Source organism: Anopheles ziemanni, chromosome 3 (assembly GCF_943734765.1).
Source record: "Anopheles ziemanni chromosome 3, idAnoZiCoDA_A2_x.2, whole genome shotgun sequence".
Lineage (NCBI taxonomy): Eukaryota > Metazoa > Arthropoda > Insecta > Diptera > Culicidae > Anopheles > Anopheles ziemanni.
Genome location: NC_080706.1, coordinates 9,059,395 through 9,076,561, shown reverse-complemented (window position 1 = coordinate 9,076,561; position 17,167 = coordinate 9,059,395). Strand labels below are relative to the sequence as shown.

Below are 17,167 nucleotides of genomic sequence, written 5' to 3'. Positions count from 1 at the left end.
GGGGGAGCATGGGCATGCTTTGGGTTAGCACAAAAACGTGTTTGATGCGATCTCGCGGCATCCAGACGGTCGGCGAATGAAACCGATGTCTCTCATCTCAGCTGAGAAGATTGCGGCTTTTCCTTTCCCCTTGGTCCCCCTCAAACAGGGGGGCGGGGGATGTTCTGGCAACTTCTTACCCTTGCCCCGGAGTATGAAAGGTGACCGTGCACAGTGTTGTTCAGGCTATCTGTGTGAAGTCGTTATTTTCTTGAAATAATAATAAAAAGCTTAATCTCTATTTGCTTCATGAAATTTTACAATAAACTTGCTGAAATTAAAACCATCGTATTTTCGAGTGTGTAAAATCATCTTGTTATTACAATTTTTACTTCGTATAATAGATAGTTTTAGTTAAACATTACATACAAACATTATTTTAATTGACGTTTGAAACTATCTTTGTAATTTTTATTTTTAAATTTCTTATTGTAATTGTCGTAATCGATATCAGATGATCGAAAAATCAAACAAATCTGAAAACAAATACAATGAAAAAGAAACGGGAACCTCGCATTGAGTGTTAGGGAAGAAGTTGGTTCTGGTCCTCCTTAATACTTCAATGAAAGCAAAGGAGAAGTGAAATATTTACATTCACGCTTTCAAATCATCTCATTTACCAAATGATTTCAAATTTAATTCAATCAGAAGCAAACATTATACCGATTTTTGGGAAATAGCTTGTTATTCTGAGTATTTTTTTACAAATGAATCAAAAATAATGTATCTGTTCTGTTCGCCTTACCGCAATTCAACTCAACGTAATGGATAGGTTTGAGCAATTCAAAAAACATTCTCTTGATCTCTGCAATACAGGTTGCTGAAACGTTGCTGATTATAACAGTTAACGCCGTAGCTATCTTTATAATACTGCTACACATCTGTAATTTCATTGCGAAAGCTCTTGTAGTACATCAGATTTATTCGAAAAATCTGTATTTTACCCTTGCTCATATCCATGATATATGTCGGAATGGTGTGGATCAATGGTGAGCATGACTTTCTTGTAGAAATTGGTTGAAGTTTACGGTGGTTCTGTCCTTTTGCTAGAATTAAATTCACAGTTCGTGAAACCACGTTCACAAAAAAAATGCATTCAAACGAAAGCCAATACTAAAAACTTCCATGCATTGGGGTCGCGGCCCGCATTCAACGTTCTTGCGGGCCGCATGTTTGACAACTCTGCTCTAGAACATAGGAACGAGGTTTGCTAACAGAAAGAAGCCTTCTGGCTCATACTTACATTACATCACATCAAGCAGCTTTTGGTGGCTGGCTGTGTGGTAGGGCCAAGAAATCTAGCTTTCGACCCGCGATGACGCTTATTTCCTGCTGTAGCAGCTGATGCAGTGTCACACCGTCGTGACGATACAACCAGTAGCCCTCGTTGATGGTCCGTTTGTTCGGCACAAAGTCGTACCGCTTGGGTCCGCTCGTCGGCGAACTGAGCCAGATCTGGCGGTTGGGCGATTGTCGATTTATTACGTACGTTCCGTGCGGTGGGCCAAAATTCACGGTAAACACACCATCCTACAAAAAAAAAAAGATAGCAAACGGTATAGTCAAAGATCGTCGAAAGATGCTTTCTAGTATGCGCGGTGGATTACTCCGTATGTGACGTCTGCATGTTTTAGAACCGCTGTTTCCTCTATCACCTCCTCGAAGTAATCGCACAAGGATTCGAGCGTGTCCGAGCAGACGGTTTCATAAGTGACCGAATCGATCAGGGATGTGGCGTCAGGATTTATCCCGGAGCTGGACCATCGTCGAACACTGCAAAATGGTGTTGCTGGTGGCAATAGTCGAGGCGGTTCCAGTGCTGTTTTCATTTGCCCTTCGCATACTGAAGATGGTATCCTGAACCAGCAACGGGCCATCAGATTTATAGTAGAAAACTTTCCAACTGCAGCTTTTAGCGGCCGTCGTAGCATGATGTACATGCTTCCACTGGGAGCTATAAAAATCAATTGGATAAATCACGTTAAATTTCTGAGCAAAATCCCTTACTACTGACGCAATCGAAAGGACACGCTGACCACTTGTTCGAGGAGACACAACACTATAGGCGGAATCGCATACGAACTTTCTTAATCTTTAACCATGTTTAAAAATAAGCAATGGTCTATTTTGATTGCCTATATGTTAAACTGTTGGATGCAATTTTAAGACAAAGCCTACTTTGACGCTTTGATTACAAACAATTTCTTCTTCTTTTTCTTTCGGTATGCGAGTCGGAGTATATCCTTCTACGCAAAGTCGAACAATTTGTTCCCTTACTCGTAATCAGAGGCGTACCGACTCTGTCCGAACTCCTATGAAGGGGCTCGTCCTTTAGGACCGGCTATAATCCCGCCGTCCACGGGAGAGATAATTCCTTCCGTTTGTCAGGACAATCAAAAGTAAGGCTATCTTACGGCATGACCGCGTGATGACGCCGAACTGGAGCTCAAGTCAGAAAAATCCTAGCTGCCGCACGTCTCGTGATGTTTGAGTCAATCAAGCGGACCACGATCGGATATCGTAAGTCGGATATCGACTGTACTCGTCGTGCGTTGCGAATATTCACGATCGTACGACAAATCACGTTGTTTCTGCTACCATGCAGAACCAGGCAACCCCGTTCGCTCGTCTTCAAAAATGGCACCCCTTGCTCCCTTCGTTACCCCGCCAACCAGATGGACTTGAGCCGTGATGACATGTTGGTCTCCGCATGATGGTCAAGATTTCTCTCTGTTTTCTCAACCACTCTCTCTCTCTCGCTCTCTGTGTGAGTGTTTTCCATTCTTTTCTTTTCGGTTTTCTGCTGTAACCAACTCGTCCGGAAAACTGCTGCGGCTCCTTGCTGCATACGTCCGTGATCGCGTACGATCGCGTTGCGGTGGTTCAGTGAAAAATTAGCTCCCGACGCCAACGGTGGCCAAACTGACAGACTTCATCAGTTGTACTGTACTATATCATTTCTGGCCTCTGCTATGGGGTGTGAAAATGTGCGATTTTACTTTTCCACCTCGGGAGAAAAGAGGAAAACAGTTGCAGGAAAAAAGTAGTGAATGTTGATTCATCGAATGTGCGCGAGTTTTTTAGGGTGTGCATATTATTGCTGAAAGAATTTTCTTGTGCAATTAGCAAACAGTGCGAAAGGAGCATAACCGTTTCGGCTAAACCTGGGACACAAGTGGTAGCTCGCGCCTGTGTGTGTGTGTGTGTGTGTGTGTGTGTGTGTGCTTCCGTTTAGTAAGATCGAGTTGCGTCGCGACCGGGTCCTCACCTAAGCAGCCCGTAGTGACATACCAGAATGAGCATCACCGGGTTCAGCACAACCGCGTCCACATCGTCCTCGTACGAAACCGACAGTGTGTATGGGAATTTTCTTTTCCCTCCGCGCCCACCGGTGCGCAAGAAACGCATCATGACATTCCTGATGGTAAAAACGGTTGCCTAATACTTTGCTAATACCACTGCCTCGTTGCCACTTCAAAGGGCGTGGGTTGCAAACGTTTTTTTTATTTGTTTTACAGAAAAATGTTATTACATTTCGAAGCGTTTCTGCTAGTTCAGTTATGTCACCAGGGATCATCGATATTTTTTTGTGTAGAAACATAATCCATCTGTTATCTTCATGCTCTGATGTTATTTTATTCTTTTCCCTTATTTTGCATTTGGCGATTTAAATTGGTCGACTTCTCCCGATCGCCCACCCACGGGCATTTCCATTGCTCTGGCCGTCATCCTCGCTGTCGTCAATGCGATCCTCGGAAATAAAATACGTCAATACGCCATACATCCAATCCCCCCGCGGACGCGTTGTGCGTCGGTCTCGGTTGGAGGAGGGATGAAACGTTTTGCTTTTACCACCATATACAACAACCGAAAAATGAAAAACTCCTACACACCAACCAAACGCCGCTGGGCGTCCGATTCGGGTCCGATTCTGGCCAACGTGTTTTCCGATACACGGCGTGGCGCGGGGCGTTACCTAGAAACTGGGAGAAGCTACCAAGGCAATGGTAAGGGTCGGCGTGTTGTGCGTTTGCATAGCTCGATGTAGATTTCATTCCCGGCACAACATCAATCCCAGCAAAAAAAAAGATCACATAAAAGTGAAAACGTTGCACTGCTCCAATTTTATATTTTATCAAACTGTTACAGTTTATATTCATCTTAAAGGCTGGCCGCGTTCCGTTGTACTAGCACGTTTTCCCTTGCAATGGCATGCCGCGCTGGAGGAAGGGGTCGTATTTCGCGAACGCTTTGAACCATCCCACGCGGCGCAGATTTGATATGGTACCCGCCTCCGCCTGGTAACGGTTCCGTTACATTAACTTTTGCTCCCCAAAAACCGATTGGAACGTGTCCCCGGGGGGTTATTACATTGTGGATGCTAGTGGAAAATGCCGCTTGGTAAATGGCGTGATGGTGGGCACGAAATTGAATATTTTTTCCATCTGCTTAGTGTTTTTTTATTTACCACCAGAGAAACTTCCTCGCCGGTCACTGCTTACGGCGTCCTTACGTGCTCCATCAAACGACCAACTGAAAATAGGTGCACTTGAAAAAGTCAGACCATATGTACCGCAGAAGCAAAATTAAACATATGTTCCACAGTGAATATTACGTCTGAAATAGAACGCAAAAAATCGATTAACCCGGCAGAGGGGAAAAAATCGTGAGTGATTGATTTTTTTTAACAAGGAAAACCCATCCACGTCAACGATCTTGGCCTTTAGCGCTTCACTTATCGCAAGTAGTCGGTATCCATGGCAACCAAGTATCCTTAAACTTGCTGGATCGCCTGCACAGCGCTCCCTTTACGGATGGCATCAAAGATTCAAATTCAATTATTGAAGCTGACCTACATTCGGCTTGCGGTAGCGCCATATATTTTGGGCGAGCGTAATTTAAAAGTGGTGTATTTGCGGGAGAAGTGAAAACCAATTACTGAGTGAATGCGATAAGGATCCGTATTAGAATGTACTCGTGGAGCGCAGTAGAGTGTTGAAGAAACACGGTTGAATGTTTGAAAAATTTAAATTTGCACTAGCAACTTTAATGTTAGTGTTTCTCTTTGGTGGCATTTAAAGCAGTAATGCCCATTCAACAACAAGCTAAAGCGATTATTTCATCGGTCAACGACACTTTCGGTGCCAATTTGGCAAGATGTACTGTTTCGTGGGTGCAAAAGGGGTTCTCGAGAGGTGTCTATTTCAGGATCACTTCCATTCTGGCTGGCAATCCGGGTTTAATTTATCGAGTTTAAAATGGTCATGAACGCGCATAATTATTTCATCGAACGGGAAAATTTATTATCTAAAGAGTATTGTATTTTTATTTCTAATACAAAATTAGCGGTATAGCTTCTTGCATCTGTATCTGGTGTTCCTCAACCAAAAATATTTCATTAATTCAAACTTATAGTATACATACAAAATCTGCTTTATTGACAAAAGTGTAGTAATAGGACGTACTAGGATTTCATATAATTAATGTCTTAGCACGGTATCTAATAATCATGGTAACTCTTCAATTTTACCAATAATTTTCCTATCCTTCTCTGGCATAATTCATCCATGTTCATTGAAATAGCAACAGCAATATTTTATTATTTATCTGCAATTCAAACGAAACCCCTGTTAGCGAATCGGAAAATGCAGGCTCACCTGATGTGCTTTACCCTTTCCACAGATGACACTCTCGACGAATCGTCCGCTGCACGAGGAAGAATGGTTCCACGGAGTGCTGCCTCGGGAGGAGGTGGTCCGATTGCTGCGCAACGAGGGCGACTTTCTGGTGCGCAAAACGACCCGCAACGACGAAAGCCAAACCGTGCTGAGTGTCTGCTGGAACGGACACAAACACTTTATTGTGCAAACGACGGCGGAGGTAAGATGCCGAATGGCTAGACAACAAATTTAATGGGATTAAGCCCAGCGATAATCGCGTAATTTGTCCTTTCGCAGGGACACTACCGGTTCGAGGGACCTGCGTTCCCGAGCATACAGGAGCTGATCGTGCATCAGTACCAGTCGGAGCTGCCGGTAACGGGACGCTCGGGGGCCGTCCTGCGTAAACCGGTCCTACGGGAACGCTGGGAGTTGAGCAATGACGACGTGATCCTGCTGGATAAGATCGGCCGCGGTAACTTCGGTGACGTGTACAAGGCCAAGCTGAAATCATCCAAGAATACACTCGTCGCGGTCAAGACGTGCCGCATGACGCTACCGGAGGAGCAGAAGCGCAAGTTCCTGCAGGAGGGTCGCATTCTCAAACAGTACGATCACCCGAACATCGTCAAACTGATTGGGATCTGCGTGCAGAAGCAGCCGATCATGATCGTAATGGAACTGGTTGCGGGTGGGTCGTTACTGATGTTCCTGCGCAAGAACACGCAGACCCTCGGACAGCGGCAGCTGATGAGCATGTGCCGAGATGCGGCAGCTGGCATGCGTTACTTGGAGTCGAAGAACTGCATCCATCGGGATCTGGCCGCTCGGAACTGCCTAATTGGCAGTGAGAACATTGTCAAGATATCCGACTTTGGAATGTCACGTGAGGAGGAAGAATATATCGGTAAGGATTATCTGTGTTTGATGAACAAGAATATTGACTTAAACTTTTCCCCATTATTTTGCTTCCTCTTACTCAGTGTCCGGCGGTATGAAGCAGATTCCAATCAAGTGGACCGCACCGGAGGCGCTGAACTTTGGCAAGTACACATCCCTCTGCGACGTGTGGTCGTACGGTATCCTGGTGTGGGAGATCTTCAGTCGAGGTGATACGCCGTACTCTGGCATGAGCAACTCGACGGCTCGCGAGCGAATCGACGAGGGCTATCGGATGCCGACGCCGGAGGGCGCCCCACCAGAAATGTACCGGCTCATGCTCAAATGCTGGTCGTACGAGCCGGAAAGTAGGCCGCACTTTGATGAGATATGCAGCGTCGTCGATGCACTGCTGCTATGCACCAAGGACTGACCACGGATCAGCGATGGACGCGAGCGCGACCAACCGTCTAAACCCCTCACCGCCGGTGGCGGATGGCCTGCTGCACGGGGGCTGTGGGGTGAAGGACTTACAATTTTGCAACAACTGTTCCAGGGAACGGGCAATGTTTAACCTGATGCTTTGGTATGCGTATATAATTTTCTGTGCCACCTCTTTGTCACTGTATACTGATGGGTGGTGGGCTAGTGGAGGAGCATTGTCAGGATTATCTTCACTCTAAACCCTGTACTCTATGCCTTATATAACGCTTCTCGACATAGCCATCGTTCAGCTTCATTTCGTACGATGGAGTGTCGAATTCTTTCATCCCCCATAATAGACGAGCAATCGAACAAGTAAAGTGAAGGAAGAGCAAGGAATGATCAAATATCTATTTAAAACATACTTCTTTAAATGTATCCAGGATAAGCATACTGCTACGAGAAACAAACTGTTGACTCTTGGCTCAACACGTTTGGTTGGTTGGTTAACGAACGGTTTTATAATACGGTGCTTTCAGAGTAAGTGCAGAATTAGTGCAGAAAATACGGCATACGAATGAAGATAGAAGTTTAGCAAAAGATCATACAAAAACCAGTAGACACACAGAGAGACACACTCAAACATTAGGACAGTTACTATGTTAACTCAGTAGGCGCGGTCCTCTGTACAGGCTGTTTGAAGGTGTAAAAAGATGAAAGTAAGTGATCGAAGTAGCGTAAGAATATGGTAGACCGTAAGAAAATTCAACAAACGGATGGTTATAACAATTTAACAGATTGTTAGAGAACGGCTGAGGTAAGCTAGTTATTAGTCGAATGAATGATGCAACGACGAGTGCATAGAACAGGGAAAGAAAATCAGTGCATCAAACAGCACACGAGAGAATGCAAGATAAGTTGCGTACGCATGAAGAGCGCTTTTGCGTGTGCAAGAAAAAAGTGTGATAGATTATTCAAGCTGACGAAAACGAGCCTTTCAGAGGGGGTTAGGGGTAAACGGTCGGAAACAGAATGTGACATGGGAATGAGGAGGTGAGACAGAGATTTAGGAAATAGTTACATGGTAAGCAAAACAGTTGATCATCGAAAGCAAACGCTAACCTTTCCAGAAACAGAACGATAAGAACGCTATAACAAACGCAACATTATACGCACACACCAACTTCGTGATTTAAACTACCATTTTTAATCAGCAACCAGGACACAGGACCTGTCTGAGATATTTTGATATTTATTTAAAATGTGCACTTTAACCTTATCACATTTTTCACAGTAACGGAATCGTGCATATTAAGGCTTAAACAAGAAACTGCTTAGCGCGTTACACGAGATTGGGGTCTTGTAAGCAAAAAGAGATCAAACATTATTAAACTCGCCATAGCATTTATAGAACGACCACGTGCAACGGCAGATACATATGTGAATACACAAAAAAACCAAGCTATCAAGTATGAAGACTCATTGTAGGAACACAACGGTTTCCGATATCCTCCGATATAACTGCGTATACGGCAGGTGAACTAATAAGACAACAGAATTTACAATACTCATCCTCATTAAATGTTCAACTCTATAGGACATCTAACACATGTCCAATTACGTCCAACTTTACACGGCTACAGTTTGTCCTATTCCATACGCACAGGACTATGTATTTCCTTTCTGTTTTCCCTCTATTTCTCTGCTCATCAATCGGTGGCCACGTATCTTCCGGTTACTCTTTTACTCACGGACCGACTAGGGTTAAGCACCGTGACATTTGCGTAAAGTTTACAATATAAGCTCAACATAATACGTACGTGTTGTAAATTAAAGAAAGAAATCCTCCATCGATTGTTGAAGGCAAGTGGATCTATTTGTTTTATTAATTGCACAAATATTGCCTTCGATAACACATCTTCCAGTATTATTCTATACATTTATTTCATACTTGGCTGCTGCCACTTCTTCGTCAACCTTTTACAAGTAAAGCTTGATCAATTCATCACTTACGGCCGACGGAGCTAAAATACCGAGGTCAGTGAAAAGTAGAGTAATGTAATTTGGTGGCGTATAGTCCACCATGGGGTGTGCCTTCGCTTTGTCCTTCAATGTATTTTTGTTATACTGCAAAAAAACCAATACAAAAATTGTTTAATTTCCAAAGCCAACATGGATCGTTACGCAGTGCTTACCTTATAATCATCTGGCAAATCTCGCTGGTTGAGTGGATATAATCGGCAGAACTTAAAACTTTCCACCAAGGCATAGAATGGTTTCTTCATTTCCCTTGCACAGATAGCCATCGTCACGGTTCCGATACGATTAATAATGCCACCACTTTCCACGACGCCTTCCGCACCGACCAGCACCATGTCAACCGTTTCCATCACGTAGCCAATCGCGGTATCAAGAATGAGCGTACAATCGATGCCAGCTTTCTCTAGTTCTGCGGCCATCTGCTCCCTTGGAAATCAAAGCAAAGAATTTTCTGAAATCTTGCACAGTAAACAAAATCCACAACCCCTTACCCATGATGATCCGGGGCACTGTGCGTTATAAACACGTGGAAGCGTTTGTTGTGCTGAGCCGCCAGGATCAATGCCTCTCGGACGGTTCGCGAACGGGCGTGAGTCAAAATTCGCTATAAAAGAAAGGGTGGTAAGTTAGTCGGATTGTTCTTTCGAAAACATGCCACGTACTTACACATCCATCACTGATGAAGGTGATTGCCTGCTTGGCAATCACGTTACGACTTTCGAGGAGCTTAGCTAGGAACATTTTACCACGGTTTAACATAATGTCCCGCACCTCGTCCATTGTCTTATCATCGAACTTGGCCAGCGTGATGAAGCGCGAGAAAAGTTCCGTCCCGGAGACGACAGAAGTCATCGGTTTATCCGTGTCCCGCATCGCCCGCACCGCGGACTGGATGGTCGTGTGAAATTCCTGTACCGTATCAACTGAATGTGGAGGCCATTATTGGTTTGCAAATATCACGAACGGCGTATCCGCCATGCAGCTTACATTTAGTTTTCTCGAGCACCATTAGCAGTGTTGTCATGGCTGCAATACCGGGCGACATGTTATCATCCTTCTCCAGGATACTAACGAAATGGCTCGCCACATCTGCAACGAGTAGATATCTTTTACATTACGCTCTGGGCTGCTGTTTAAAGCAATACTCACCGAATTGTTGATTTACTTCCTTCATGTTTAAAAATGTAGATTAAATTCTCCTTATTCTGCTCACTTATTTGTTTACCTCCGTCACGCAAGTGGAAGTTTCAAGGGAACAGTGACGGCGGTTAAGAAGGGGTCAGGTGAACCTGTCAAACTACCTACCGATTTGATGTCCTTTTCGCGAAGAATGCCCTTGAGATTTGTACCGTTTCATCATGCTCGCCTATAGCTCGCTGTGAGCGACACAAAACAGATCATTTCAACCAGACTAGACCATTTGTCAAAAGACATGCGATCCAAATCTTTAGAATCCGGCTATGGATCGAATCTTCGGGTCTTCCGAATCCCAATTCTGCCAACACTAGTCAAAAACCATCAGTTCGAGTTTGCGATCGTTGTTGGACGGAAGGTTCTGTGCTCGGGTTTGCCGTGTCATCAATTTAATTGCGTTTTGGATCGTATCCTGATATCAATATCCGATTCCTACAATTTGCAAAGGTACGTATCGATAGAACACAGCTAGTATGGTTGGGAAAATGTAGCTGAAATGCGTTCGCTGTCCTTTGTCTAATCTGGAGTACGTCCATTTTGTGGGTTGGCCATCATCACACGGTGGGCTCGCTGCGAGTCGATTTCAACATGGCGGATGCCTAGAGCGAACGAAGGTGCCGTGGCGTATACATTTTCTACGACCCAAGGACGGTCTGTACGGCCTTGGGCCACTGTTTTTTCGGCCACAACATCGATTTTCACTGCACTGTTGGAAAAGTCAAAGGTGCGGCAGCCTTGGCCATATTGCGATATTGTTTGTGGTTTTGTAATTTCCTCCTCCAGTGCACGAGAGAAAAAAAAGTCCCCATCCTATCTCGTCACAAAACAGAAAAGAAAGACATTGCGACATCTGGCCGTGCTGCTTCAGCTCACGCGAAATAACGTGCGTTGGTCGAAAGAGCAGGTCAATTCGTTTTTTATGCTTTTCTGAGAAAAGTATGTTTTCTTAAAAATTTGTCCTCGTTTCTTAGGCTCGCCTTTCGGTGCAATACGCCACTAGCACGGCTGTTGAAAGATTAGAGGTTTTACAAGTACATTTACTAATAAGTTTACTCACTAAAATATGATTAAAAGTAAAATCGTTTATCCGATTTTTATGTCCTCCTCGAAATGATGTGTTGCATGTCTATGCTACATAATGCTGTCGCATGACGCAAAATTTTACCACGTATTTTTCCTTGGTTCTATAAACTTTTCAACCCGTACCCAATCTCTCGTTTCTTCATTTATTGGATTGTAATTAAATTGGTTTCTCTGTTTTCTTCCATCTGCAGGTAAAGTTCATCGCCAAGCTCCACCAACACCAGTACACACCTTCTCAAGGGACTTTTCTCATGGCCTGCTACGGTGTGGGTTTAGAATAGATTGCATTTCTAATGGTCTTACGGATTATCGATAGAGATAGAAACCAGAGTTTCCCCTAAAAACTAGGATTTGAAAGAGTTGAACTGTGTGTCGGAGTGCAATTCTGCAAGTTTCACAAGTGCTTCACAAACACCCACGATTTACACATCCATACGGGCTAAAAAGTGCGTAATCGTTTTTCAGCTGACTGTTGACAAGCGTCTCATGTTCTCCGTCTCCTCAAGAAGGCTGGTACGACGCGTGCGTTCTTTCCATATTGTGCAACTGCATTCGTTTGCCTCGCGAGAGGATGTGTTTGTGAAAATTCGGTTTAGTGTAAGTGTGTGTTTATTACCGTGGTAAACGGAAACGGAAACGAGTGTTTATTAGTGTTTGTGTATGTATTCGTCTGAATGGTTAGAAAACGCGTCAAAGATTGATAAAAAAGCCCCTTTCTATTGCAAGTGCACTCCGTGTACGTTACGTTACAGAAATGGATTTAAGTATCTACACATCCAGTCACGGCACAATAAGTTAGCTGGTTATTGAAGAACAACATAAAAGCAACCCAAACTGCATCTGCGTGTAAATGCTTAACCTTGAGGCGTACATTTTCTTTAACAACATTTTTCAACTGCAGTGGGTAAGAAAGCAGGAGTGATAACAAAATAAAAACAAAACATCATCATCTGTGCGGTTGTCAAGATGTCACGGATCGCTTAAAGAATTATGCTTGTGTGGGTTTCACCAGCGGCGCCTCGTAGATTCGTCTCCCCTTCTATGCTCCTGGACCGTCTAGTCAAGGGATTTTCCTTGCCCCACACAACGAACGACGGAAAACAAGACCAACAGGAGCGTGTAGCAAAACTTGTACACACAAACGTAAGCACCAGCAAGAATTGGTGGCGTAGTCATGCTCTAGGTGTGCGCTGCTGGGTCTTGGGACATGCGCGCCACTTGACACCGTTTTTGTGTGTCTTCTGGTGGTTCCCTTCATTGTTATCTGATTGAAAGTCTGTCCTCCCCGAGGGGATTATAAGGTGGACGAAGAATGAGGGGCAGCACAAAACGCCGAGCAACCAATACATGTGCAAGGCGCGATAATAAATAATGGTTGGAGAGATAAATCGGCCACTGCATCGGTTCATGGGCAGAGGGACGTTGCGTGATCGGACTTCTTCTAACGTTATTTCCACCTACCCGGATTTGACGTTATCGTTAGTATGCATCCCGGATCGGACAATCGTTCTGGTGGGCAATCATGGGGGATGACAGCACTTGCACTGATTGCCGCGACAATAATGTGCACCCGCTGACGTTTGAGTTTGCCTCGCGCAATGGAATTATGGTTACACACGTATGATTATATGAAGTAACCCATGGAAACGAACGGTCTCAGTTACCACTTTTTCTTTTCCTTTTCATAAGACACACACTCACACACAAGACACCCGGAGACTAATCCTCATCTTATCACTTGATGATGACGGTTTTACGCTGCGAGGTTACACGAGACTTACTGCGTCGTTGTTCGGCGCTCTCCCCCTTTCTCCTGCCCATGCACCTTCCACATGAAGCCCTTGAAGGAAGCCAGTGGATCAGCCTACTTGCTGTTATATATTATACACACAGGCCTGCCAGGGGGTAAACAATGGTGCGCAAATACGTAATCTTCGCTCCTTGCCTTATTTGTAATTTGTTTAGCTGATAAGCGCTAAATGAAGGTATAGATTGAAAAATTACACGCAAGGCACAAGCATTGTTCATACACTGTATTACTTTTCAATGTGGCAATAAGGTAGTTTTCTAGTTGGTATACTGTTCTTCAGCGATTCTGCTGTGCATGTTTATTCCAAATATTCATCGCTGTGATAAAACTGCAAGGATGTTGCATTTCATCCTTGAAAATTCGAATATTCAATACTGCGAAAAAACGCAACGTTTCAGCTTCCTGTTATTTTGCAAAATATTTTACTCACATCCAGTGATACTTTTTTAGATTATAGCTTCTGTTTTTCCTCCGATAAAACTCGTGACATTTCAATTCGTGTCCCCGTGTGCCATTAGGGCACGTTTTCGTATCTTCACCAAATGTGAAACGATTCATTGCCTTTTTTTCTTATTTCCCATCCAGAATCCTTATCTGGTACCGTCTGCTTTTGGAACGTGTTCCGATGGTGCAGAAAAACAAACTCACCTCAACACTGCTGCTAAACTTCACGTGGCACGCGCTGTGAAGCTACACACGTGTCAATGCGCAATGGGTTGTGGATGATAAATAAATAAAAAAACACAGTATATGAAAGCTCCGAGCGCTCGCTCTATTGTTGCCTTGCATATTATCCGAGGCAGGTGGAAAACATTGTTGTCAGACTGGCTGGCTATTTCGTGGCGGATGAAACAAATCCAAAAGTTGAAGGAAAGTTTTAACCATGCCTTACCGCCCCGACATCACGTGCCACAGCGTCGTGAGAGAAATGTTATATTGCTGCAAAGTTCAGCGGCCATGGTAAATTAAACTACACTCTCTTTAGCTGCAGGAGGAAAGTTCCTTTCCGACGATGGCACGTGGACAAGCACCCGTTTCTGTAACCTCCAACTGGGACAAGTTTTTCTGACGTCTTCATGCACTTTGTCTGTTGAAGAGGCTTTCCTATGGTGTGGTGGTTAAATGGCTGCAAAACCCGTGGAAAATGTGTTTTTGACATGCACCGGAAGCTGAGTGGGTCTCTTCCAAACCCCCATGGATAAGGGCAGACTAGGAACCCTGTGGTGCAGTATTATTGTCCTTCTTGATCATGATGCGGTTTCATTTTACGCTCCTGATGACAAGATTCTATGGGATGACCAGTGAACCGTAAGACATACACACAAACATTTTGTTTCCTCGTGCTCTTTCGATTAGAGTTGATCCTCCGTTGTTGGCTAGGGTAAGCGTGGTAGAGTGGAACGGCATTCTTAGAGAGGGTGGTCAAAGTACCAACCATCGAACCGAGACATTTTATAACCACCAGAACGCAATCAACCGTTGGAATGAAGATGAGGTAGAGTTTAATGATATAAGAAAGAGGATGTGATCCAAAGTTCAAGGTCAATTTGATGTCGTTGTTCTATGCCAAAAAAAGAGGAAATAGGTGAATGTTAACATTTTTATGGTAGATGATGGAGGAAGTTCTTATTGTGCTTCGGCGCTTCATTGGATGGTTGAAATGCACTATAAACATATCTGCATAAACGGAAACTAACAACAGCTATACTTTATGAATATGAGAAGAAAAGGTCATTATTTTTTATGAACAGTGCTTGAGATTTAGAAATCGCAAAAAAAGTTCTTCGCAATTGTAAGGCTTTGGCGAATGAAACAGAACCGAATCTGCGGTATTTTTTTCTTATGTTCCTTAATAATCGTCTGTCACAACCGAAACGGAACGAAGAATAATTTTTTTCATCTTGTTTTGAACCTAGCCTTGTTCCCTCTTCACGATCAGTCGCGTTGGTCGAGCGAAGAAAAGACGGAGGTCCGTTACTTCTTTATTCTCTTGTAAAAATGTTGGATTTTCAGCTGCCTTCTTGTTTCCTACACGGCTCATACTAACCACCGAATGAGGAATAAGGAATTAAATTGCTAAAGTTACACGATCAGTGATCGACGGTGTTAGTAAGAGCCTACAAGCCCGATGAGGAAAGCGGATGGCTGCTCTTTTTGTTTAAGTAAGGAAATAAATAATTGTATAACTTGCTGTCCTGAAACCAGTTGGAAGTTTTTAGTTTTGTCATCGTTTGATAAGTTCGCTGAAAATGTACTATGTACCTGTTTCTGGCTCAAACCATTCTTAGTTTTAAACCTCGTGTTTATGTCCATCCAAGTTCTCTAAAATAAGGAATCACCCATGGTTTTATCTTCTTATGCATTACAATGAAGTCATTCTATCGACAGGACCCTAGAATGTGTTTCGTTAATGGAACACTTGATGGAGGTCAACGCAGAGCTCAAGGAATCATTTTAAAAGCAACATAAAGTCTACAGGAGACGAGCAATAATCAGCAAGATTAGCCATCATTTCGGTGGAATTAAGTTGATTCGATGGTCGCGTGGGAAAAGGGAAGGGCACGCTTCTTGTACCTTTGTCGACTCCATTCGTCGGACAGCTTGCCGGAAGATTTGTAGAAGAGTCCGGCTCAGCGAGTTCAATTTCGTTTTGTGCATTCTTGAGGCCGTCGTATTTCTTCGTGTCCTCTCAACCTCCCACCCTCGGATCGCGTTGCCGTGAGTGACGGCCAACGAAGAAGTGTGGCATAAAAAGGAAGTGAATGATGAGGATTTTTTCGTACGGCCTGTGGTTTGTTTTCCGTCACTAATTGTAAAGGAAGAAAGAGACGAACGTCCAAACAAAATGAAACAACTTTTGCGATAGCTCCTAACATGTTGTGGTTAGACAGTGTTGTAGAATTAATCTCCTGTTTTTGTATAAAAATGAGCTGTTTACATTTGTCGAATATTTTTCTCCAAATGTAGCTTACCATAATTATCAAAAATGTTTGTGTTATGCTCCTCGCACAAGGAAACGGAAACGGTCTCCGATCTTCCATTACAAAGTGTGCAAAATGCAGCCCGTCTAGACTCAGGGGGAATAATAATGTCCGTCTGATGAGGGATTTTAGCACAGGATCAAACTGAATCCCCATTAACGGTGTGTGGCTGACTTCGGCGCACAGCGAAGCAAGAAGGAGAGGAAAAGGAACACGTCGCGACACCCCATGGCACGTCCGTCTATCCGTCCATCCGTCCCAGAAACGTCTATCCACTGCTCGCGAACACGCTTAGATCACACCGTTCTTCACGCACCGTGCACCGTGAACCGGAATTCAACGAACTCTGAAGGTCTTTTTCATTTATCAAACCCGAAGCAAGCAACGCAGGGAAAAATATATATCAAAAGGAAGAAATCTCTCTCGACTCAAATGTTTGTACCAAACGTCGTCTGGGGTCTGAGAAGAAAGGGAAGAAGCCATGATTGATCCTTGCTTTTCGGTTTCGCTTTTTTTCGGTGCTACTCCACGCTTTGAGCTACCACCACGGAAATGATTGAAATAACTCCACATGCCCAACATGTGTTTCTCTCAATCGCTCCTTCGGTCAATTAAAATTATTAAAAAATGGCTCTTATGCTTGCTTACCGCATAAGTTTTCTGCATTTCATCCAAGATACACTTAACTAAGTTCCAATAGTCACTAAAAAATATGTCTTGATTTGGAGTTTACTGTACAGTGAAAAAAGTCTGTTAAATGAATAAGTGACTTTGTGAATTTGGATTGCTTAAAAGGAGACTTGGTCATGAACGGGTCGTTTCCTTCACAATACCTCCATATAGGAGATAATCAGATGGCAGTCTTGACTTCGACGTGATCTCTAGAATACCTTCGTTCCAGTTGACCGATTACCTACGCGGAAAAGAGGTTCACTTTGGTTCACCATCTAAGTCACATTCGTTTTTATGTTCTATATGCGCCTCCCCTAAGTTGTATTTCTAACATTTACCACGGCGAGCGACGAACTTTATTGTATTCCAAAACAAAAAGAAAAACG

General features: G+C 43.8%; 3 protein-coding genes across 4 annotated transcripts in view; 1 reads left to right on the top strand and 2 right to left on the bottom strand.

Moving 5' to 3' along the window:
- LOC131290069 (tyrosine-protein kinase Fer-like) overlaps positions 1 to 7,115 on the top strand; it is a 33,392-nt gene extending 26,277 nt beyond the window's left edge. For both annotated transcript variants that reach the window (XM_058319449.1, XM_058319451.1), the window contains 3 exons: positions 5,722 to 5,919; positions 5,997 to 6,606; positions 6,683 to 7,115. In XM_058319449.1, the coding sequence (XP_058175432.1) occupies positions 5,722 to 5,919; positions 5,997 to 6,606; positions 6,683 to 7,011 (1,137 nt within the window). In that variant the 3' untranslated portion in view covers positions 7,012 to 7,115. The remainder of the gene's footprint in view (positions 1 to 5,721; positions 5,920 to 5,996; positions 6,607 to 6,682) is intronic.
- LOC131288709 (frataxin homolog, mitochondrial-like) lies at positions 1,294 to 3,447 on the bottom strand. Its single transcript, XM_058317880.1, has 3 exons — positions 3,308 to 3,447; positions 1,647 to 1,812; positions 1,294 to 1,569 (listed from the first exon to the last, which is right to left on the bottom strand). Exons 1-3 carry the CDS (start codon positions 3,445 to 3,447, stop codon positions 1,294 to 1,296), a joined length of 582 nt encoding a protein of 193 aa, XP_058173863.1.
- A 1,784-nt stretch (positions 7,116 to 8,899) lies between the features above and the next one.
- Positions 8,900 to 10,292, bottom strand: LOC131287250 (translation initiation factor eIF-2B subunit alpha). The gene is made up of 6 exons (XM_058316282.1): positions 10,191 to 10,292; positions 10,029 to 10,130; positions 9,708 to 9,964; positions 9,533 to 9,645; positions 9,197 to 9,467; positions 8,900 to 9,128 (listed from the first exon to the last, which is right to left on the bottom strand). Exons 1-6 carry the CDS (start codon positions 10,213 to 10,215, stop codon positions 8,982 to 8,984), a joined length of 915 nt encoding a protein of 304 aa, XP_058172265.1. The 5' UTR covers positions 10,216 to 10,292; the 3' UTR covers positions 8,900 to 8,981.
- Between the last annotated feature and the right edge of the window lie 6,875 nt (positions 10,293 to 17,167).